General features: G+C 38.5%; 4 protein-coding genes across 4 annotated transcripts; 3 read left to right on the top strand and 1 right to left on the bottom strand.

The window, feature by feature from the left end:
* The first annotated feature begins 570 nt into the window (after positions 1–570).
* LOC116194671 (calmodulin-like protein 1) lies at positions 571–1,508 on the top strand. Its single transcript, XM_031523539.1, has 2 exons — positions 571–1,040; positions 1,144–1,508. Exons 1-2 carry the CDS (start codon positions 611–613, stop codon positions 1,317–1,319), a joined length of 606 nt encoding a protein of 201 aa, XP_031379399.1. The 5' UTR covers positions 571–610; the 3' UTR covers positions 1,320–1,508.
* Positions 1,509–7,132: 5,624 nt separating this feature from the next.
* On the top strand, positions 7,133–8,064 carry LOC116194848 (calmodulin-like protein 1). Its single transcript, XM_031523750.1, has 2 exons — positions 7,133–7,598; positions 7,705–8,064. The coding sequence occupies exons 1-2, from the start codon at positions 7,196–7,198 to the stop codon at positions 7,878–7,880; spliced, it is 579 nt and encodes a 192-aa protein (XP_031379610.1). The 5' UTR covers positions 7,133–7,195; the 3' UTR covers positions 7,881–8,064.
* Positions 8,065–8,547: 483 nt separating this feature from the next.
* Positions 8,548–11,560, top strand: LOC116196285 (protein EARLY-RESPONSIVE TO DEHYDRATION 7, chloroplastic-like). The gene is made up of 5 exons (XM_031525933.1): positions 8,548–9,373; positions 9,776–10,092; positions 10,210–10,376; positions 10,500–10,584; positions 11,161–11,560. The coding sequence occupies exons 1-5, from the start codon at positions 8,765–8,767 to the stop codon at positions 11,357–11,359; spliced, it is 1,377 nt and encodes a 458-aa protein (XP_031381793.1). The 5' UTR covers positions 8,548–8,764; the 3' UTR covers positions 11,360–11,560.
* A 44-nt stretch (positions 11,561–11,604) lies between these two features.
* On the bottom strand, positions 11,605–14,913 carry LOC116196284 (amino acid permease 3-like). The gene is made up of 8 exons (XM_031525932.1): positions 14,705–14,913; positions 14,289–14,424; positions 13,678–13,911; positions 13,501–13,594; positions 12,976–13,190; positions 12,697–12,857; positions 12,273–12,500; positions 11,605–12,183 (listed from the first exon to the last, which is right to left on the bottom strand). The coding sequence occupies exons 1-8, from the start codon at positions 14,750–14,752 to the stop codon at positions 11,758–11,760; spliced, it is 1,542 nt and encodes a 513-aa protein (XP_031381792.1). The 5' UTR covers positions 14,753–14,913; the 3' UTR covers positions 11,605–11,757.
* Between the last annotated feature and the right edge of the window lie 9,859 nt (positions 14,914–24,772).

The raw sequence follows: 24,772 nt of genomic DNA, 5'->3' as shown, positions 1-24,772 counted from the left end.
CCTAATTTTAAGATGCATCATTGCCGTCCTCGATCGAACTTGTTCCTACCCTTTAATGGCTTCCCACCATTTAAAACCACAAAGAGCAAATTAATGCAAAGAAAATATTCTCTCACGTTTCTCTTTAGTTCAACATTTTATGTCAGATACTTGGTTTTTTTTTTAATTATCAAGAATGGCCAATTTTCCAACTAATTGGCCAAACATTTCATGTGCGTAAATAAATGTGTGTGTATATCCTAAAAGTTTAGGTAGCTATGTATAGTGAAATATTCGGAAAATGTATAACATCATGCAGCATCTACCATGATTAAAATTCACTTGTGCTGTCTCCTCCCCTTTATTCCCCACTCTCTTCCTTACGTGACATTCTCTTTTTTTCTTTAGTAAAACTATGTATCCTTTATTTATTAGCCGAGATTAATCCCGTTCAGATGTTGACTTGATTTGAAAATCTACGGATTTTAAATTTCTACATTATAAGTAAAGTCCATCATGGAAAGCTCTATTGACTTGAGCCCGTTGTAGTATGAGATTCTAGTTAAGGACTATATATAGCGGAGGGCAATAATCTGAACTTGCCATACGTAGACCAAACTACATAACATCAATGCCTCTAGGTACTGTATACAAAAGCATGTCGAGGCTCAGTCTTGATTTCCAATACAGTCTCTCGAGGAAGGTCTCCCGCAAGCAATCCAAACTGCCGAGCATGCCATCGGCCAAGGACAGACCGAGCCTGAGATCTGCTACCAGCTACCAAAAAGTTTACCAGCCGAATGCAGAGGAGATGAAGCGGGTGTTTGACAAGTTCGACTCCAACAGAGATGGGAGGATATCGATGGAGGAGTACAAGTCAGCGGCTCGGACTCTTCTTGGCAAAGAGGCTAAGGACCAGGAGCTGGTAAAGGCATTTCGGATGGCTGATTCTGATGGGGATGGATCCATCGACTTCAAGGAGTTCATGGAGATGCAGAACGTTGGTGGCGGGATCAAGTCGTCGGACATCGAGGGTGCCTTCAATATGTACGACTTGGATGGTAATGATGATAACCGCTCAAAAGAATCTTATATCATTGTAAATATGATACATGCTCTAGTATATGTATAGGGTACTTACATACCGTTGATATCTGTTGACAGGCGATGGAAAGATAAGCGCGGAAGAGCTGTGGGACGTGATGAAGAGGCTGGGAGAGAAGTGCAGCTTAGATTCCTGCCGGAAGATGGTCCGAGAGGTGGACTCCGACGGGGATGGATGCATCAACATGGATGAATTCATGAATATGATGACTCGTACCCTGAAACCAAGCTGCTAGCTTGTTGTCCTTTGAGATCAAAATAATTAACCCGGTACCGCGGGTTATAGTGTGATAGCTAGTGATCTTATTATTGTGTATTTGTAATAAACCGATGTCAAAACAAAATTGGTCTCAACCTACTTAGTAGAGGATACATGTAATCTTATTACCGTATAAAAGAAAAATGGCATAGCATTATCGTTTGTGTGTGCACTGTGCACTCTCCTTTGGCTAGGAGAGGATTACTATCATAGACGCATACCGTAATTATACATAATAACTTTATTATATTTATTATATTTCTCTGTCTGTCCAAATTAATCAAACATTGATAAATAGTAATTCCCGTTCCGTTCAACCAAATAACGTCCCAAAACGATATCAGAGTTTCAAGCATGCTGTTTCTGCATCACATCACATGGTAAAGCCATCCTAATGTTTGTCGTCCTATTGTTTCTGCTGACATGTATACTTGACTGGCAATATTTTTCATATCTTATCCCTGATAGTTACTTGGTCATCTTGTCTTTACTCATTTGTGGCTCGCGTTTGTTACTTTCTTTCCGTATGTGATATACTTTTCTAACTATATTGAAAGAATTTAGGTAGGTTTTCTCGGGCATTCATCTAGTGCTATGGCTTTTAGAATATGCCTATTTAGTGGAAAGGGACTCAGGGACCAGGAAAATCACCGGGCCTTCGCGAAAGTCGACGTGCGAGTGATATAACACAGTCCCTGTTTGGATTCGAAGTTAAAATCACCATGATTTTAACTTTAACTTTAACTCTACACTACACAACAAAACACACATTTGAAAAGTCAAACTGGTGGGTCCCATATCTTATTCAAACACACAATCTCATTATACACAATTATCTACTACATCCATTTATTTTATTTAAAGTCAAATTGGTGGGCCCACAAACCCTTGTTTTCTTCCTCAGTTAAAGTTAAAGTTTCGTTGACTTTAACTCCGAATCCAAACGGCCCGTAAGATTTTATGATTGCCTGAAAACTACACAGTATTTTTCTTTCGGTCTCCTTGAGTTAGTGATAACAACATATATAGTACATTCGTCATTTGCTCTATGAACAAGTTACTGCAGAAACAGGATAGTATATTATGAAATGAAAGTATCGCTCGAAGAAGTATGCGAGAAATTTTTCTCAGGGTTAATAATTAAAAAAATATAAAATTTTCACATTTTAATAATTTTAGCACATACTTTTTTCCTTAACCTAAAAATACACAAACTTTCGATTTAATAACAATTTTAGCACGGCATCAAATTTTCCGTTAATTTAGATGGAATCGAAACCACTGAGGCACCGATAACCCCAATTAAGGGGAGGGCGCTGGTGACCCCAATCGGGTGGTGGGGGGTGGAATCTAGGCCCCCACCCCCCGGAATCGAGAGAACTCTCAAATTGGAGATTCTCTCGATTTCAGCGAGTAGAGTCACAACCCTGGCCATCACCCCCTTCCCCCTGACAAGGGTCGCCAGCGCCCTCCGTAGCCTCGATTCCTTCCAAATTAACGAAAAATTTGAAGTCATACTAGAATTGTTATCGAATCGAATGTTTATATATTTTTAAGTTAAGGAAAAAAATTCGTTCTAGAATTATTAAAATGCGAAAAGTTTGTGCTCATTTTTTTTTTTAAAGTAACCACTTTTCTTATTGTTGACTTCTGACAAGGAAACTTTTCTGAGGAGTTCCATCAGTTTGCTGCTTCCTTTGATAAAAGTTAGGTTAACTTGTCAAGGAATATTGAGATACGCTGAAGTCATTGAGAATAAGTGCATTGATTAATGTCGGAGTTTCCTATGTTTGGCACCCGTCATATATTTATAGTTCCGAGTTCCGTCTAAAATTTGATTTTATTAATAACGAAAAAGGAGTATCGGCTGTTCTTTTTTTGAATTCCGGTGGCTTAGTATCGGTCGTTAGATGAAGATAATATTACTGCATTTGGGTGACTATACATATTTAAATATTCTTATAGACACTGTATATTTATTTTGCAAGAGCATTCTAAATTAAATTTTTATGCAAAACGTCTTTTCAGACCGGTAAAATGTAAGGGGTCAATGACTAGTATAATATAAAACAGAGCGGTGGTGAGTCTCGCCAAATGACCTGAGAACATTCAAATTTTTAATGAAATTTACTCAATTTTTTAGTTTCTTTTTAAATTAATTTATTAATATTAAACAATAATTTGCAAAGTTCACTTTAAGCGATAATTTTAATTATTTAATCTTTTACTAAATTTTTTCGGTTATAAAGGAGGGCAAATGTCTAGTACAACAAAACTGCTAAATTTAATTTGCATCACTCATATTTTGATTCATACGTTGCCAAAACAATTAAAAGACCATGTTAAAAGTACTTTTCGCTTGGATCCCGTAATTATATGATAGTATTAACAAATCAAGAAAGAGTAGACATTATAATAAGACTCGATAATTAAAATATTGTACCAACAGTACAGAGAGCACAAAATCTAATTTTAAAAATTGAATTTACAAAAATAAACTAAAATATGAAAAATGCAAATTAAATACGGGCTACATGACTAGTTGGATTTATAAAATATAAAACAGTGAGATATTTAACAAAAAAAATCTTACTTGGCCATTCCCTCATGCCAGTTCCAAAATATCAGAATTCTACCAGGAACAAATTCACAGATGAAGCCAAAGAGATATTTAACAAAGAAATCTTATATGATCGCTTCCATGCATTATACCAATTCCAATATAGTAGCCAAGAACACAGCTACAAATCATCCACAGCACACAATGGTTGCATGAATTACTCAAGTTCACTTTCTAGCCAGTTAACATTAACTAGTACAAATCTAACTATTCCATGGGACCAGCTATCTCGAAGATGGTGGAATTTGCAGAGGACGGTCCGGTTGATGGAGAAGCTACCTTTTGCATTCGGGATCCAAATCACCGACTCTGGTTCCTCTGATTGATCTGAAATTCTACGAGCCACCCAGTTTGCTCTACGTAATATGACCATTTATAAACCGTCAGTCAGCATGATCATCCAATATATATGATCAACATTCCGCGCGTCATATAATGATGATAAGACGGGCATGGTTGATTGAATGCACGCAATATGCGTAACTCAGTCGAGAAAACAGGCCCTCCGGGGCATGGTGCTTCTTCTCGTAGATGAATCTCGACTTTTTCATTGAGGAAAGTTTGAGGTCACAAATGATAATTCTTCTACCGCCATCTACTACATATAGTTTCTCCTTATGGAAGACCCGAGCTTCATACACCTGATGACATGGTGTATCTTCAATGGCATTCCATGATTTGTCTCCCAATCTACAAAATACTAACCTCGTCCCAAATGCATCGTATTGAATGACTGCCCGGCAATCACGATGATGACAACATCCCTCATGACTACATCTTTCATAATTGCTGAAGACACCTTATGACTTTGCAAGACATAACATCGGCTGTCCTCTTGGAAACTCATAACCCCAGGCGACCCCGCCGTAAGCTTTGGGAGAAGGATTCTCTCGTCGCTGAGTGCAATATTTTTGTGAATAGAATTTTTTTGTGATAAAGACAAAAACTACAATAGATATAAAGAGTTTGTCCAAAGTTGACGATAAGATTATTAACAGAGACCCTCTATGGTCTAGATAAGAGGCTATTCAACCAGTGAATGCCTGTACCCTTCGCACTCATGTTCCAAGTGATCATTGTCAGTTATGTTTTCCCGCAATTTGCCAAGGTGGTGGCGCACACCGTCCCCTCATTTGCTCCTTGTCGTCATTCATTTTTTTAATTAATTTTTAAAACTTATTTTATTATTCTGGAAAAAATTTTATATTAGCAAATTATATAGAAAACTTGTGATTTCAAGAAGCCACTATTGCTTCGTGAAAGTGGTATGCAATACTTTGACAATAATAACCCAGGAAGGGGTTAATATTTTAGAGGTTCTACTTTTGAATCTCGATGTTAAGGGAGCGGACTTCGAAGCTATACCTTGCTCCCAAATAATTGAAGAGCTTAATAGTCATCACAGACCTCATTAAAATAACTGAAGTTGTTTTCATATTTTTAATTTTTTATTTTAAAATTACTTTTCGTTTGGAAATAATTTTCATGTCAATAGATTTAATGGAAAGTCTAATAGAATAATTAAAGTTGACTAACTGTGACAACTTGAAATAATATTGAGTAAAAGAATGAAATAGGATAAAGTTGAAAAAAAGATTAAAGAATGAGCGCCAAAATATTTTTTTTATATTAATTCAACATAGCCAATGGGGTGGAGTGTCAATTTCTTGCCAATAATGGGTTAGAGTGTCAATTTCTTGTCATTCTTCTGTCAAAAAATGAGTGAAGTGTCATTTAGCAATACCACAAGAGTATTATTATTGTTGTTGTTATTGTTGTTGTTATTATAATTATTATTATTAAGCCACATGAGATATATTGTCATTGTTAAGCCAATTAATCCAAATGGGATAATTACCGGGCCAAATGGGATAATTGCTAAGTGTCTAGACTTTCACCAAATAGGATAAATTATGGTTCTCGTGCATAAAAGATTGTATAGTTGTTAGTTAGAAAGAAATAACTGTAATTTTTTTGTAGGTTTTGCAACTGCTGTTTCAAAACCACTCTACAATCTAGCGATTTTGAAAACTATTTTGCTATTTATAATATACAACAAAGAATCCTGAAAAAATATAAATTGATTTAGGAACTGAACGAGAGACTCAAATCCATTCACTTCGTTAGGAACTGAACAAGAAACTCGAATCCATTCACTTCCACCTTCAAATCCGACACTCTTTGAACCTGATTCAAAAACATAAAAAACCAAGGGAAGGCACACGGCAATTGTTCTCCCGGCCGGATAGTTTTTCAATTTGATTGGCTCTGTACAAAAAGCTTTGACAAGTTGCCTCTCACTTTATAAGAGATGAGAATCATATTTCTGGCGCCGAAAGATGGTTCCTTGGGACAAAAAAGGTCCACTTACAATTTCACTTGCGTCCATCTTATGATCGAAAGCGTAATGAATATATTATTTACGTATTCGATCGATTTCTGGCTATTTCATCGATGATTTCATTATTCACTGAATTTTTACTTTATGGAACCACACTGGATCGAACTCCTCAGGGACTGAGGCATCATCATTCACGTAAGGCACATCACCGCGGTCCCGAATTCGGTCATACCCCTTTTGTGGCTACTTACCATCATTAAAACCAAAAAGGATAACAAAATGAAAAGAAAACATTCTCTCACGCTTCCCTTGACTTTAACGTTTTATGTCACTTTCTGAATCTACGATGACCAGTTTTCCATCTTGGCCCTATGTTTTCATGTGCGTGTGCGTATATACATATGTATGTACATTGTGAAAATTATAGGCTAGCTAGCTATAGTGAATATTCTAAAGAATAATAATAATAATAATAATAATAATAATAATAATAATAATAACAAAATGCACCACTTTGATAATGAAACTCATTTTTTGCTCTCTCTTCCCCTTTATTCTCCATCCTCTTCCGCATATGAGATTCTAGGTTTTGTTTTTTCTTTTCTCCTTTTCGGTTAGACTATGAGTATTCTCTATCTATTGGCAAATACTGATCCGTACAGACATTAACTTAGCCTTGTCTACGTCTATTCGATTTCGAAATCTTATAGTAAAAATAAAGTCTACCCGCTGAGAACTTAATTAATTTGATGTTAATTCATATTCTTGCCATTCATATGAGATTCTAGTTAATGAGACTATATATATAGGAGAGGCAATAGACTGAATTTACCCACACATAGACCAAACTACATTCAATAGTTCAATACCTCTAGCTATTGTATACAAAAACATGTCGAGGCGCAGTCTTGATTTCCAATACAGTCTCTCGAGGAAGATCTCCCGCAAGCAATCCAAACTGCCGAGCATGCCATCGACCAAGGACAGACAAATCCCGAGATCTGCTACCAGTTGCCAGAAAGTATACCAGCCGAATGTGGAGGAGATGAAGCGGGTGTTTGACAAGTTCGACTCCAACAGAGACGGGAGGATATCAGTGGAGGAGTACAGGTCAGCGGCTCGGACTCTACTCGGAAAAGGGGCCGGGGAACCGGAGCTAATCAAGGCATTTCGGATGGCTGATGCAGATGGGGATGGATCCATCGACTTCAAGGAGTTCATGGAGATGCAGAACGTCGGTGGCGGGATCAAGTCGTCGGACATCGAGGGTGCCTTCCATATCTACGACTTAAATGGTAATGGTAGTTATATCACTCAGAGAATCTTATATCATCGTCGACATTGATAAACATAATGCTAGAGTATATATGGTATTTAAGTTCAGTTGATATCCGTGGACAGGTGATGGAAAGATAAGCGCAGAGGAGCTGTGGGACGTGATGAAGAAGCTGGGAGAGAAGTGCAGCTTAGACGCCTGCCGGAAGATGGTCCGGGAGGTGGACTGCGACGGTGACGGATGCGTCAACATACACGAATTCACGAACATGATGACTCGCACCCTGAAACTAAGCCGCTAACTATAGTATTTCTTTGCAGATCAGTTGTTTGTGATCTTCTCTACTGTGTATTTGTGCTAAGCCGATGTTAGAATAGAATCAACCTCAGCTTATTGAGTGAGAATAACCGAATAAAAGAATCACCATCATTGTACGTACGTTGCATACCGTTATTTCAGTGATTTAATCATTATACATTTCTGTCCATCCAACTCAATCAACATGGATAAATGTAGTTCCTGTTCCGCTTAACCAGACAACATGACCGAGCTACATCAAACTTTCAATTTGGTACATTCTCTATTTATACGTCGTGGGGGATTTATAGTTCTGCAAGCGAAAAGCGACGTCAATAAATCCAATGAAATACTTTCACTGCGAGAGACGAATACAAGACATAATTCAACAGCTGAAATAGAATGGATCTTCAAATAGTACTAAGCCACAGCGGCGACCTGATAGATTTACGCAGAACAGGAGGGAGCTCCGTTCCTCGTGAGATTTGATTGAAAGAGAACAGCATAGGGACCATATTGATACAAACAAAAAAATTTGAGGACGGAACACACCATTTTCAACAAGTGGGGCACTCACTTGGGGAAAAACAGAAAAGCGCGGGAGTCAGACTCAAGTCAAAGCCTCCGCCACTCATTAAGTGAAAACAAGTGAAATGCTCCGATGACGTGCACCTCCCGCGGCCGCGACACGGCTTCCTCTGCCTCGGGACACGCATCTCCCTCCGCCGTCATCCCGTCATTTTCCTTCCGCCTTAAGGATAACGTCAAAATTTAAGGAACCCCTTCAACCCCGTTAGCCAGCCCGCAAGCCTTCGTTTCTTCTGTAACTGATCATTTGGAACAGAGCAGAGATCCTCGGAGTCCGTAAAGATCGGTAATCGACCAGCCATGTCTTCTTCTCATCCGGAGAAACCATCCCAGAATCCCACTGTTTCCTACCCGGAAGTCATCCTCTCGAACCCAGAAGCCGCCTTGTCCTCGTCCCGATCATCTCCTGCTTCTTCCTCTTCCTCCTCTCTGTACCCTTCCTTGGACATGCCGAAGGACGCCGTGGCGGAGAACCTTTTCCCGGAATCGGAAGACTCCATTCCCAGAAGCACCGGTGGGACCGGGCCGTCCTCCTCGTCGGAGCGAGTTCTGGTTAGGGTGCCGGGTGCCATAGTCCACCTGATCGAGCCCGAGAACAGTGTCCAGCTTGCCAGCGGGGCCCTCTCCGTGGTGGCGCTCGAGCAGGATGGGAACGTGGTGGCCGTCCTTGCCCGCGTCAGCGGGGATGGTGAGGATGAGATACAGTGGCCGCTTGCGAGGGATGAGCCCGCCGTGAAACTTGATGGGGCCCACTACTTCTTCACCCTCCGTGTACCTTCGAGCGGGGGCGAGCCCGGAGAGTTCGAGCTGCTGAATTACGGGCTGACGATCGCCGCCAAGGGGCAGGAGGGCCTGCTGCTGGAGTTGGACCGGGTCTTGGAGCAGTACAGTTGCTTCTCCGTACAGAAGGTAGTTATCTAGAAAAAACGCATATTCGTGGTTCTTTTTTCTTTTTTTTTTTGGCGCTGGAACTATTATTTCAAATCGATTATGAGGTTAGCAATATCTAATATGATACCGTAAGCCGGCTAAACTGAATGAAAGCGATTGGGAGGAAACCGAATGTAATGCGACATGGACACGGTTGGCATGAGATCAACCTAGTCAATTTGATCTGATCACAGTAATTAGATGTTTTTATACGGAGGAAATCTTGACACATTCGATAGCAGCTCGAAATTCTCATGGACCTAAATTTTGATGTGAATGTGATGTGATCCGACCAAGTCTTGATTAGTAGTACATTGGTACGATGTAATTATATGTTTTTTTGAGGAACAACCATTTGAATGTGCATTTGGATTTCTATAGGTGAAGAAGATGGAGGGTTGGGAGATGATGGCACAGGACACATCCCCGGAGGAGCTGGAGTCGGAGAAAGAGAAGAGGAAGAAGGTGGCAGAGAATTCAGGGGCGTACTGGACGACCCTGGCCCCAAATGTGGAGGACTACAGCGGGCGGGTCGCGAGGCTGATAGCAAGCGGGTCGGGGCAGCTCATTCGGGGAATACTGTGGTGTGGGGATGTGACTGTGGACAGGCTCAAGTGGGGGAATGAGTTCTTGAGCAGAAGGTTGAGGCAGGGCGAGACCTCTGAGATTAGTCCTGCCACCATGAGGAGGATCAAACGGTGAGTCAATCATAAAATTCGGTTCGGCTAGATGTCAAGTCTAGTCATTTTATTGCATTATCATATAGACTTGATGTTTCTTGAATTTGTTGGATGATCTGTGGGTGTTAATTTCAGGGTGAAGAAGCTGACGAAGATGTCCGAGAAAGTGGCCACTGGGATCCTCTCCGGAGTCGTGAAGGTCGCGGGATTCTTTACTAGCTCAATTGTGAACTCCACAGTTGGAAAAAAGTTCTTTAGCCTCCTCCCTGGAGAAATTGTACTTGCCTCTTTAGATGGATTCGGTAAGTGATTCACACACTCATTTTCTCGGTATAACTCAGAGCTTCCTTGTCAATACTCCTTTTAGCTAGGATAGATTTCATTTTGCCTCGCTTCTATGTGCTTATGGACTCTCATATGTGCAGGCAAGGTCTGTGATGCTGTAGAAGTGGCCGGGAAGAACGTCATGTCAACTACGTCAGTGGTAACAACTGGGCTTGTCTCTCAGAGGTAATCAAAATCGCTCCTAAGTGACCTAACCCTGTTGTGCTAATGACATGGAGGGGCACGTAGCTATGTAAACCAGGGATGGTATAGTGGTCATGATATTTCTTTCTTTCTCTTATTCATTTGTTGCCAAGTTGGATGTAACACCTTGTGGATGTTGCTGTCCCGTCTTCTTGGAGGTTTTCATATCGCAATACCAACATAGTTGCCTTCTGGGACCAATCATTGTCCGTACTGTTGCTAGTGGCCTCAAGGGAATCCTAAGAGATATACCATTCCCATCGACTAGAAGAGAGAGATTAACATAACTATTCGACCTAATCTTTATGTATCACTATACAGTATAAGATTGACTGCAGTGATATACGTTCATCTCTTTACTAAAGAGTTGGTTGGTGAGCTACGCTATATCGTATGATTGGTATCAGAGATGAGGATTGTGCATTCAAATCTCCAAGCATCTCTATGACTTAGCTCGTGTAAAGCTATATAACGACATTTCAAACCAAATATTTTAAGCTGTTAGATGGATGTAGAATCAATATAACACGGGTTTTTGGTTTCTCGTGTGATTTGCAGGTATGGACAGCAAGCAGGGCAAGTGACCACGGAGGGAATGGGTGCTGCAGGGCATGCTATCGGGACAGCCTGGGCAGTATTCAAGATAAGGAAGGCTCTCAATCCTAAGAGCGTCTTAAAACCAACCACCCTTGTGAAGGCTGCTGCTCAGGCAAATTCTTCCGAGATCAAATCGAAAAACAAGAACGGCAGCTCGTAATTTTCGTTTTTCTTTTTTCGGTTTTCCCTTATCTTTTTTTTTTCCCCCTGTTTTCTCCGTTTGCCTGGCTTGTGGAAATCGTGAATCAGTTAGTATCAAACAGATAATTTGTTCTCCTCTTTCCCTTCTTGGTTTTCTGTAACTTGGAACAGACGCAGCAGTATTGGGAATGTCGTAATTTCTTGATTCATTTTACGGGAATTCCGTGTTCAGTCCGTCTTATCAAACGTGACCTTACAGATATATGGATGATAAGACATCGAGTTGAGTCTCACTATATATCGGCATAGTATTACAAATCTTATTCCTGAGAAGGCCTCTCCACAATTCCACGCTTTCAAAGAAATTCTTGTTGGTCTATAGCTGTTCGTGAGCCCGAGTAAAATCGCTAATCGCTTTCAGTAACTAGTCTTGAAAGGCTTATAAGTCTTGAGATCCAGGGCCACTCCAGCAAACGAGCCAACTGCTGCAACTATGGACACGACCAAGCAGGTCATGCTTAGGATCTGGAGCCCGACCCATTGGGTCGACCACCTGGGGATCCTGCTCGTAGCAATGTACATCTCGACCGGGAAGTAGACTGTCAGGGGCCAGAACCCGAATGCGCCGAGGATCCCGACCACGTCATTGAAGAAGGGCATGAGCATCGCGATGATTGTGGTCAGCATGACGAAGATTGTTCGCCACACGAGGCGGAAGAAGTTGAGCTGGTAGACGCCGAAGTAGGGGATCGGTATGTCGTACTCGGCAGTCACGAAGTCGTTCTTGGACCATTTATGGGCGCTCCATTTCTCAACAAACGCGAATAAGGGCTGGCAGTAGACCTGTAGAAGATCAGTAAGAGAAATAGAGCATTCAGATATAGGAAGACCATTAGAGACTTCATCCTGATCAGCCCCTTAATTCATTGTACCTGGTAAGCCCCGACCAGGTGGATCACGATCGCGACATTGGCGATGTCGAGGAGCCAGTAAGGGTTATAGAACCCAAACCCGGTCAAGAGATTCCCAGGAGCAAGGTCTCCAAAGGCGGCGTAGCCCATGCACCCGCAGAGCAAGTAGAAAACGGTTGTCACAATTATGCTAAACAGAGTGGCCTTCCTCATGGTTTTGTGCTCTGCCGGTGGAGACCTTAACGTATCCTGCAAAAACCATTGCATGTACCATTAACCCAAACAACATTGAAAGCTAACGGCTTACTACGATATCGCTCAAGACTCGGGTGACTGAACTCTTTAATCGTATCGACCATCATAGTTCCAATAACTTGTACTGTCTCTTGTTTCACTCTTTGAATTTACCAAGCAGTAATAGGAGTAATGCAGTACGGTAGCATGCCTGAATCTCGATGAGGATGATGGAGTAGGAGTAAGCAAAAGCAATGGCACCAAGAGCTTGCAGGCTTCGCCACAGCTTTTGCATCTCGGTGACAGTTCCTGCATTCGATGTCACGGCTCCTACGCTTATGCCTGTAAGGCTCCCTTTGAGCTGTCCATTGCCTGAACACGGCAACTGAAGTTAACGATGATCCAGACCTTGATAAAGTTTATTTCAAGAAAGCGATACAGCTAAATGCGTCTAGTCTTATCTAGTAGTGTCCGGTGACTACTTACATACCGGCAACTTTACCGATGCCAAGGCCAAGGCCAGCGGTAGAGTAAGTGAAGGACATGATAGCTGCGACTATGGAGAGCCACCACACCTGATCGAAGTCTGGGATCTGCGACAATAGTATCTCTGCTATGCCGAAAGTTATCATGTACCCGTTGCTCGACATGTGGCAAGGATCCTTTCCTCCACTGTTATGGAAACAGTTCGATCTCTTGATTGCCCTGAAAATTCCGAAAAAAGGAAAAGGAGAGAGAAGAAGAAAAGAAAGAAAAGCTCAATGAACCATTTTGAGGCAAACAGAGAAAACAGTGGCAGTTCATATCACAGCATCATAGCGCACAGGCCCGGATGTTCGAGTTAGAGTTCATCCAAGCAGAATGTTCTTAAGATCTTTCTTGTCATCGATATCACATCTTGGCACGGTTACTTTGAATATCATCCCTACGCTTACTACGATATACAGCTAATTACTAGCAGTTTTGAGTCCCCTTTTCCGCGTAATGACAATTTGGTTGATATATACGAACTTACATCATGCTAACAGAAGCAGCGATCGTGTAGCCGATGGCGACCCCAAACAGATTGATGTATTGGATCAAACCGCACATAATGACTTTCTTGCCGCCTGCAATTCCAGTTGGATTGATTACAATGAACATAGCAAAGAAGGGGCTTCACATTTGGGCATAACTTTGTTGATTACTTTACCTAAGTTGGCCTTAACGGCATCCATGTAAGTATAGTTCCTCTGGCCCGTGACCGGGTCCCCAGACCGGTAGCATTGAGACAGGAGATTTGAAGTATAGAGGTTGACGAAGGCGAAGAGAATCATGACAGCGGGCCCTGCAACCCAGCCCAGTTGAGCGATTGCCCATGCCAGCGACAGCACCCCGGACCCAATCACGGCCGTTATGATATGCGATGTTGCAGTCCAAAATGTCCCTGCAATTTATGATGATACCTCCCTTTACATAAATGTTCTTCGAATAGAACCCAAATCATGTAAAGGATGAGGTATTATTGGGTCCTGACAGTTTTATTTCCTAAGCCCCGTTGACTTATTATGCAAATATATGCATAAAATAATTTATTTTAATATAATTACATCTGAATATCCTGTTCGCCTATGATAATACAACAAGCTTTGGATCATTTTCCAATTGATTTTGACTCCTTTGCATTAACAGGAAGTAGGATGAACTTTATATAGGAAGTACGATTTATATATTCTAAAATATAATAAGTTCAGTGGGAATGCATTATTCGAAGAGCATGCAATATCGTTATATGGCGCATATATCAGCAGATGTATAACGTACCGCTTCTCTTTAGACGACCGTCATCATCGAAGCACTTGGAATAGTTAGCCTGAGGGTTGATAGCTTCACTCTCGTTGTTCGGTTTAGGCTGCACTTCGACTTGAAAGTAGTGCCTTATATCATGCCTCTCTTCTACCTGCAAATACACCGAGCAAAAATCCATAGATATTCACGGTACTAACTAATTAATAATCAGGAGCTTATTAATATCGTAGGCCCGGTTATGGAAATCCATGGGGAGCCTAGCTACAACATCTTGACTAGCTTTTGCCAGCTCGAGCGTTCGAGCTTTTCATTAAACTAGACATAAAAAAAAAAAAAGGGAGAGTTGCTCTTTTCTGCTAGATATACAAGTATAACAGTTGGTCTTGGTGCCTAGATAGCTACTACAAGAGGGTGCGGTCGGTCGATCTTACAACTCCATGGTGGATTCTTGAAGGAAGGGTTCGACTTCTCGGCAACATATCGTGTTGATGATGTCAAAGGAATGCTTAGCAAACTCCTCTAATTGCTTCTATTTGTGGAGGGATCAGAGCAAGAGAGAGCAGAGAGAAGATTAGCGAACTTAATTAATTTGATGGATGTAATTCGATGAAACTTGATCAAGGGATTTATATAAAGGGGGAAGAAGGATAGATAATGGCAGAGAGATCGATCAGTACTGTTTCCTTTTTAACCGAAGCGGGGTCGTGGGTTGTGGTGGACACATGACATTAATTCTTCGTAATAATCATCATGATCAATTCGTGAAACACGCTACCCGCCTCTCCTTCAGGATTCAACTGTATGCAAGGAATAATATCTTCCTTCGAAATATCCTAACGTTGTGCAAGTCAGTGACTTAAACTACATCTACAAATAAGTTGAATCTCTAATTCGGCCATCTGCAAAGTTTGGATCCATTTTCCAACTCAAAAGTTTAAATTGATAGCCAGTCGAATTTAAATCTCTCATATGTACCCATGAATTTTCATCGCATTGACCCATATGGGACATTTTGTATTTTGCCTCTCAAGACCGCCCTCATGTGGCAACATGCAGTGTTTTTCACTTGTTTGCACATGCCATATGCTCTTGATCACCCGCCCTCAATAACCTAATCTCAAGAGGAAATTCTTTCTTTCACTTTCTTTGGATTTTACTATATTTCAAAAGTTGAGCTTCCTCTTCCATGACGGGCAACGGCAGTAACATTAGACGTACTTCAGTTGTACTCAACAATTGACACTAGACCTGGCATGGCCCGGTCCGAGTCTACATAGGCACATAACCCACTCTAATATTATATTAAATTTTTCGATAAATTACTATATTAAATTTTTATTCGGCCGATACAAGTTTTGTCTCCAACCCAAAAACTTAAAGTACTGTAGGTGGCATGTTGGGGTTCGACTCAATAATCAACAAAGATATAGAGGAAGATGGCGTGGTAAAACCCTCTTGATCAAGGTGAAAAAGCGACCAAAAACATCGGCCTACATAGGAGGTTCGGCGATAACTTCGTATAAAGTAATAATAATGGAGAGTGCCAATAAGAGATGCTATGCTCAAGCCACAAAAGCCTAAATCAAAAGAGCAAAACCCGCAATCTCAAAGGGCCTCTCAACACCCTAGCCAGGTGCTCTCTCCACACCCGTGCATCAAAGTTCTCAACATATTATATATAAACCACAATTCTCTCTCTACATAAAGATTCATATTTTATCTCTATATATAACATCCTTAAATATAATATTATAGAAAATATTACCTTCCTAAAACATAGTGGTTTAAATTGAGAAAAATTAGGAAATAAAATGGGAAAAAAATTCAAGATACAACTCAACTTGGAAGAACCCGAGTCTTAATTTGTATCCATAAAATCACTTCACGATGGCAGAATTCATGGCATCGTTGGAGTTCCAAATACCGGTTTTGATTATATTGAAAGAGATTATTGTAAGACATATGATTCGAGAATGATATAAATAAAAAATTTAAGAAGTTCAATGGAAAATTGAAAATAAATGAAGTTGTTGATGGTTAAATGGAAATATGGGATAAAGGCGCATGTGGCATGATAATGGAAGGGGAGAAATGAAACAAGAGTTTTAGGATATTTATGGAACATCCCCCGCTAGCTTTTACCGTTGTCGCGACATTGCTAATATAAAGAAGATATCATGTAAGAATAATATACATCTTTGCATCAGTAGAAAATGTAAGTTAGGGCAAGTCCAACAACAATCGACCCGGGTGCCGTGCACACATAGCACTACCATGGCACCCGCCCCAACACTGCCATCCGCTGGAGAAGGCACTGTCGAAAGGCACGGTGCCTCTACCCAGGCACTTTCCAATCCGAGTGTCCATCCACTGGCAACAGGCCGCGTGGCCCCCCTCGGCCTACGCAGCCTGCTACTATTTGCGACTCTTCTTTCCTTTTGTTAGGCAAAAGAGTCCGCGGCTATTTTACCCAATGCGGGGTTCGCTGCTCTTGTCACGTGATGGGCAACTAGCTACACACTAACTTTTTTTATCTTTTTATTTATTTATTTATTTTTAGAAAAGTGTGGAGACAACGGGTCACACACTGACTTTTTTCATCTTTTTATTTATTTATTTATTTTTATTTTTAGAAAAGTATGGGGCCCTAAAAGGGCGTCTTCCATTGAAGTGAGGAGTGTCTCTTCAAGTTAGTGCTCTTCGAGTGTTGTGGCATTTACATGAAGCCGTTTGGGCCAAAAATGGCACTTAAATGGGTACCTACCATTGAACTTGCTCATGCTCCCCTTTTTCTTTTTATTTTTATTTTCCATATGTGCAGGAATTGACATGAAAAGGAATTGGCCAAAAAATGAAAAATAAAATAAAAATAATTATAGGTATGAATGGGGAGGATAGAGGAGAGGGCATAGTCGAACTTGAGTGAGACACAACGCATATTGTCGATAGCAAAAATGCTACATTACAAAGCTATTTCCAAAAAAACAAAAAGAAAGAAGAAAGACAATATGGAAAGATTGAATCCCATGCATCTTTATTAGAATTTTTGTTTTGAATATACGCACACAACTATCAAAGAAGGAGTCGAGCAATGACATACGCTCTCTCATGACAATTATCAGGCTACATGTTCAATATTAGTGGTAAGACTACCCTTATCACTTTATTCGCTATTAAAATTTTTATTTTATTATACAAAATTCATAAATTTCTTTTATAATTAAAAAAAAATTATAAGTGCACAACTTGAATGGCCAGTCAATTTCACGTGGCATATATAACAAAATTGAAGAGTGAATTAGTAAAAAAACTCGCACCATGTTAAACCCCATGTCAGGAGTGTCAGAGTATGTAGCCACATCATGTCAGTTCCCTTGAGCGGATGTTTAATTAAGGCCATATATTTCCCGTTGAAATGAATATTGACAGCAAAATCCCACAAGTTAAAATTACAGGGGAAATGTTGTGGATTGATAATATGAAGAATGAAATTCCGCCACCTATTTCATCATTCTACTAAGGTTGTGTTAGACAATTTCAATTAAGTACTGAAATTAATGTTTCAACATTTAATGAAATTAAGCTTATCTGATAAAATAACATAAAATTCGACTTAACTTAATGATTCAATCAAAAAAGTATTGAATCATTAAGTAATCCAAAACCTATTCAATTATTCAGCTCTATATTTGCTTGTTTGCTCAGGGCTACTGACCTGTGAAGAGGGTGGTGGTGGCCTCGATCCCGGCTATCACCGTCCATGTGGGGTCGCTGGCAACCCTTGACGTCACCGGCGACCTTGATTAGCCCTTCCCTAGATCCCAATCTGCTTATCTTTTTTTTAATTATTTTTTAATTTGAGAAATGATAAAAATAAAATAATAGTAAAGATAGGAGTTAAAAGTGAAAAGAAAGAAGATAGTGCGCTGGCATTAGAATATTGCACTAAAAACTCAAACTTTCAACACTTAACTTCATCAAATAATATTTACTTAATCAATTAAGCACTTATTTGAATAAGTATTTAAAATTTCAGCAGTTAATTTTCAATACTTAAAATTAAATTTAAACAAACACAACCTTAATTAATAGACATATCAATAATGGTCGGGTAGACTCTAGCGAATAGTAATATTGTACATTCATGTGTCCACTTTTTCACTTCTTCTTTTTTTCTATATTTTGTTTCGGTTTCTTTTTTTTATATCTTTGTCATTACTTGTCTTCCCTAAACATTCTCAAATGGAAATTACTGTTGATATCAATAAATTCCAAGCCATTCATTATAACTAGCGGTTTATAATCATTTACTGCGTCATAAGCCCTGTGATGCTGTCGCGAGAGAATGAACCATTATCCAGTAATGCTGTTCTTTTACCACTTTTTTTTTTAACCAAAATACAAGAGAATAGCATTTTGTGTCCGATTCCCGACCTTTCTTCGGTAGATAAAAAGTAAGAAAATAAATAAATAAAAGAGGGAGAGTTTATTACAGTTGAAAAAAGGCGACAAAATTAACCACCAAAGTGTAGTATAATTGACAAATTGTGCTTTAAGTGTACAGGCGTTATCTACAGTGAAAAAAACTAAACCAATACCCCTGTGAGAATTAATCTCAATTTTTTTCAGTATGCACTTTAATATTCAGAAGCTCAATATATAGACCCCTTAATTCAGTTTGAGCCGAATCAATACATTTAAGGATAGAGCTTTCCCAGTGTTAATTTTTTTCATTCACAATATTCGAACTCGAAACCTTATTTAAAAGTGACAAGCGCTGAACTACTTGAATAAATTCATATCAATAGAATTAGTCTTAATTAATTTGCTAAGTTGAGAATACATCGTCAATTGTACTCATACTAAAATGAACCCTTGGTTTCTACACAAGTTGCATATTTTTTTATCTGGATGATAACAATTTGTGTAAATTTTATATCCTAATTTTATGATCAACACTTACAAATTTATTTGGATAAAGAGAATTTACCTAAAATAACCCATGGTTTATCCGTTTTGTCAAATCTATCATATACTTTTTTTTGTCAAATCTATCACATGGTTTATTTTTTACATCAAATCTATCTCGGCGTTATTTTTTCCGTCGACATCTAACGATCGTGCTGACATGGCGCTCATGTGACAAGTGTGGCCCACTATCTTTCCACGTACCACGTCAGCACGGCTGTTAGATGTTGACGGAAAAGATAACGTCGAGATAGATTTGATGCAAAAAGTAAATCATGGGATAGATTTGATAAAAAAAAATATATGATAGATTTGACAAAATGAATAAATCATGAATCTTTTTAAGTAAAAACTTTATTGGATAATAAGTTAGGCAAGCTCATCACTTCTTATAATTATCTAGAGGTGGAGGGGACTCTCTTTCCCGGTGCATAAAGAGAGACTAGGACTAGACATCTTCGAAGGGACAAAAAGGTTTGAAGAGAGATTGATAATATGGATCCAACACAATGTAATGCTTGCTGACAGGCACTCCACAATCTACAGCCCCTAAAGTGATCACAAACAACCCCCGTCATCCTCTTGTTTATATTAATTGTTCCAAAAGATTCCCCTCCATAAATATATTTTCAATTGGATCTATCTATATATATATTATTGAAAGCAATTTTCTTATATAAACATTTTCCATATATATGAATAAAGAAAAAAAATTACTAAAAATAAAAACGACTTAACGAAAGAAGAATTATCATTTTTTACTTTTTTTTTTTTTGTACTTCATCCCATTAGTAAAATCTTCAACCCATGCATAAAATTAACTACTAAAAAAGGACGTATAAATTTAATTTAAAAAAAATACTATTTCACTTTTATATAGAAGAAATAGATTTTCCCTATCATAAGCTTCTCTCTTTTTTAAAAAATTTGAGGTGTCCGAATTCCACTTGACTAATTCACGGGACTTAATGAACTTCCGGCGACACACAGAGTAAGAAATCACGCCAAGTGCGCTATTTTTTTCTTGGCCCAGAGTGTTCAAGTTTCGCCATACTAATTCCCGAAACTCCGTGAATCCCCATCTATGCACAGAGTAAGTAATCACACTAAAAGCGCTCCGGTAACTCCAAAGAATTTCGAATTCAAAATCGGGTGAATATATGAACTCTTCCTTAATCATAAGGTCAAAATCCTTGGAGTTCCCTTCGATAAACTAATAAATTGGCTTTCTTTCTGTGTTAATGATCCATTTGGAATTTTAAGCAACAAATCGTAATTTTCTTTCTCGGTAGATACAAATAGTAAATTTGAAATGTAAAAAGGATCAAATAAATATATCAAGCATTAACTTAACCAAAGAATACGTTGGCAAAAGATCTCGAGATTGTAAAAATTTTAAAATAATTACAGCCATTACTCTAAAAAGTTAAACTTATTAGATTTGGTGCAATTTTGTTATATATTACTCAATGGAGATCTATCCTTCCATCCAAAGCCTGCAGCTTTATCCCGAAGCTATGAGCGAACCATTTTTTTTTTTTATCTTTTTTGAAATGTAATGAGAATCAATTCCAATACAAAAGCCGATACAGCAGGAGAAAATGTCCAACAGAAAGATTACAAGAACAAAAATTACGGTGAATTCGCTAGGACAACTACAAAGAAAAATATATTTATTAAATATACTAGATAAGCATAATTCAATTAAATGGTCCATCCTTCGCCGTAACCCTGATTCTCGACCTTTTGTAACCATTTAGGCTTGGTTTGAAAGTGTTATTGCCGAAACAGAAGTGTTAAAATATAATTACTGAAAAATAAGTGTTAATTTTAGAATAAACAAGAATGTCTGAGATTTAATAAATTAAAATTGTTAAAATTAAAATAAATGCTTAAAATATAGATTAAACATAATCAATTTTTATGATAACTTAGTGATCTATTGGAAAAAATTACAGTTCCAACCCCCAAAATAAACCAAATCATGATTTTGAAATTATTTATTAAATATTACTTTTACTTAAAAATCAGTAGAAAAGACACTCATGCAACTATCTTTGCAACTCCCAAACGAAGTTTTAAATACGGGCCAGTAAAAATTAAGAAAGGGAAATCTTGGTCTAGTCCATAAACTCGATCAAAGTCTACTTTTTTTGTGGCACCTAGAGAGAGCCACAAAGGAGCCAACTTTTTTTCTTTTCATCCGTTAAATATTACAAATTTATGAGCTAATCAGCTCAATGTTAGACTTACTAAGCAAAGATAGACTTCAAAAGATTATGTTAATAATAAAAATAAAAAGAAAAGGAATGATGACCACGGAGAAAGGATGGACACACCTATAACACATTGTTGTCTTGTTGGGTTCGAGACACACTCCATTGGAAACAAGGTTTGACCTTGACCTCGTTGACCCATGGAGTCCACGCCCGTGTGATACAGTCATCAGTTCAGAAAGCCAAACGGAGGATGAGTCCACGCACCAAAATGTGCACCTTGAAGTTGAACCAACGACATTTTTTTTTTCGGTGAATAGTAAAATTTTATTGAAAATTCAGAGTAATATACATGGGTTATATGCCTGAAGAGGCATTCCGAGATAGAGAGATGTCTGAAGAGGTATCCCAAACAGAAAGAGAGATGCTTCAAATAACAAGATAGTTGTTTAAAGTGACATATAAGCCCAATCCAGGATCGACTACAGAGTTGTCCATTATTGAAAGCAAAGACACAACGAATCCCACACTAATCGAAACGAAACGAAAAGCAAAGGAATCGGAGCCATTTGGTCGCAAATTAACTCAATCCAAGACTAAACATACACGATATCCGAACATCGAGGGACCACCAGTACGTCCATCAAAGGGAGTAACAAGCCGAACAAAAAGGTTCTCCAGGCTACGTCGGTAATACTTCGACGGTCAAAACCCAAGGAAGCCAAGGTTTTTGTCGTGGGAAGTGGACATGAGGACAGCCTGAGAAGCCAAGGTTTACTCCGGTTCACTTCCTTGAAACCAATGGTTTGCTTCCCCCTTTTTGCATAGATCTGATCCATGAAAAAGGCTCATGGCAAAACCTACAGAAGAAGCGCAAGTAGTTTGGTCAAGTTCGGCATACACGAGCAACGTGATCACTGTGCAGATCGAAATTGGCACATCTGATTCTTGTGCGCGTGACATTGAACGCGGTAGTAGGTATATAATCTGATAGCGGTTTAATGTCAATAAAATAAATTGAACAATCACAGTAAAAATACCAATTTACACTCGTTTCGAATCAACTTTTATAAGAAATGATTTAAGTTCATTTCAATTTATTTTAGTTCAATTCAATTGTAAATGAATTACGGTATTTGGAATGTCCATGGATTTAAGTGAAATGAATTTAACAATGTTATTGCATTTCAAAATATAGTAATCTATTTACAAAGAAATTTGAGTTCTAAAATTAAGTTTGTAATAACCAATTGAATTGAATTCTTACCAAATCTTGTTGACATTTTCCGATTTCATATCCAAGACAAATCTTGCATTTTTAATCTAATTCTTGTTTTGTTTTTTTTTTTTTTGGGTAACCCAAACAACAGAATTCAATTGAATTTTCAAATGAATTGAATTATGGCATGTAAGAGGATTCCTAACGGAGAAGAAATATAATGGATTCCGGTCACCTTGCCGATGAGGTACTTCGCGACCTAGGACTGGATATCATGCATATGAAAATTGTACCTATGGAGATTGTGGTCAAATCATAGCCACCCCGTGATAGTCTGGAGCTTATAGTTAACGTGCTTGTTGCCCGAATACGTGTTTCACGAAACCAAATACCCAATTCCCTCTATGATCGCGAATCGATCCCCCAGCACCCACCCTCGCCGGATTACCATGGAAGAGCCATCCTTGTTTACTTTTAACTATCTAGATGGAAGTATAATGTTTAACTTAGTGAGCTAGCTTGATTGCTCATCAGAGGATATATAAAAAGATTTGACTGATTATGGATATCGTTAGGGAGAAAAAGGAGGCCCAAATCCGGCCCAGGAAGCTAGCACTTGCACAGTTGGGCCCAATCGTCTAATGGGCCAAGCCACTTTATCAAAGCCTGCCCATAATAAGATCATGTGACCAATAATATCCTATCCTATCAAAAAAGACGAATAATAGCCTAAGATTGTGTGGTTGCACAACTACTTCGAAAATTTGTCAAAAAAATAATAATAATATCCTAGTGAAATTGTGAACCCCGATGAATTATCGAATTAAGTATTTCTATAAAGTAACTAATAAGAGGTTAAACGAAGTTTGTCAAAAAGAAGAAGAAGAAGAAGGAGGAGGAGGAGGAGGAGGAGGAGGAGGAGGAGGAGACGTACGAAACCACAATTCAAGCCTCATCAATCCAGAAATTTTTAAACAAAAAAAAAAAAGATCAACATGGCTGAGAATCTGTAAATGTTTTCCTAAGAATGCGGTTGAATTCCAGTTTTCTTATTATTAATTAGATGTGTGTGTATATGTGTGTGCGGGCGCGCTTGTTGCAAGTTCGTTGAATGCACACAAAGAAATGGGGTTAAAATAAAAACAAAGCTGATCCTCTAATTAATTAATTGAACATATAGAATTTTAATTAATTTCAACTAACTCAACTCTATACCTATCGTCCTCCCCTAGATACTGCCTTCTTCTTAGAATAATAACGAATGATTAATAATGAAAATCCTAGCTAGGCTAGATCTATAGCCTTAATTATTATAGTAGACAATAAAATTTGGTTTAACTTCACTTATAAGCTAATCCATATGAGTATGTATCTAATGTTTGAATTTCATCTCATGTAATATAAATATGATATGAAGAAGTTAACTTTAAAAAAACGATATGGAGAAATTATATATATCTGGAACCCGATGGCTAATAACATGACTCTATTATCGAGCATTTGATTCACTTTGAAGAATCAGTAATACATCTTGCATGGGTATCAAGACGATGTCATATTCTTTTTTCCCGGTTACAAGACGATGTGATATTTTAATTATGTAATTGTCGCGGAAACGTTTTTAGTTTTTTCCCTTTTTTATACTTTTAAAATGACCAATTCCTATTAAATATAAAATGATCCTAATTGTAATTCTTATTAATGAAACTTTTTATTCTTTTTTTTAATTATTTCTTATTAGTTTAACGAACCTCCCTTGTTCAAGGAAAAAAAAAAGAATACCAGACGAATGCTGATAAATGATCATTTGACTGACAAATGCCGAGTTAACCTAAATTTTATTACCACAATGGAATTCTAGTTAATGATCAGGCTACACAAACAAACATGGGCAGACAGACGGAGTACATATACCTATTTATTTATTTATTATATTATCGTCTAATGATTAGACAATTCTTGAGCGGTACCTAATTAAGGAGTGCATACAGGCTTATCACAACTATCTAGTTCATGGCGAAGATGATCACGACTGCCCTCTTAACCTTGCCATATGTGCATTATTAGGTCCCAAAAAGCTTATCAATTAATGGATT

The sequence above is a fragment of the Punica granatum genome, chromosome 2 (assembly GCF_007655135.1).
Source record: "Punica granatum isolate Tunisia-2019 chromosome 2, ASM765513v2, whole genome shotgun sequence".
NCBI classification, from domain to species: Eukaryota; Viridiplantae; Streptophyta; class Magnoliopsida; order Myrtales; family Lythraceae; genus Punica; species Punica granatum.
Note: the sequence above shows the minus strand (reverse complement) of the source record. Positions and strands in the feature narration are given on the sequence as shown.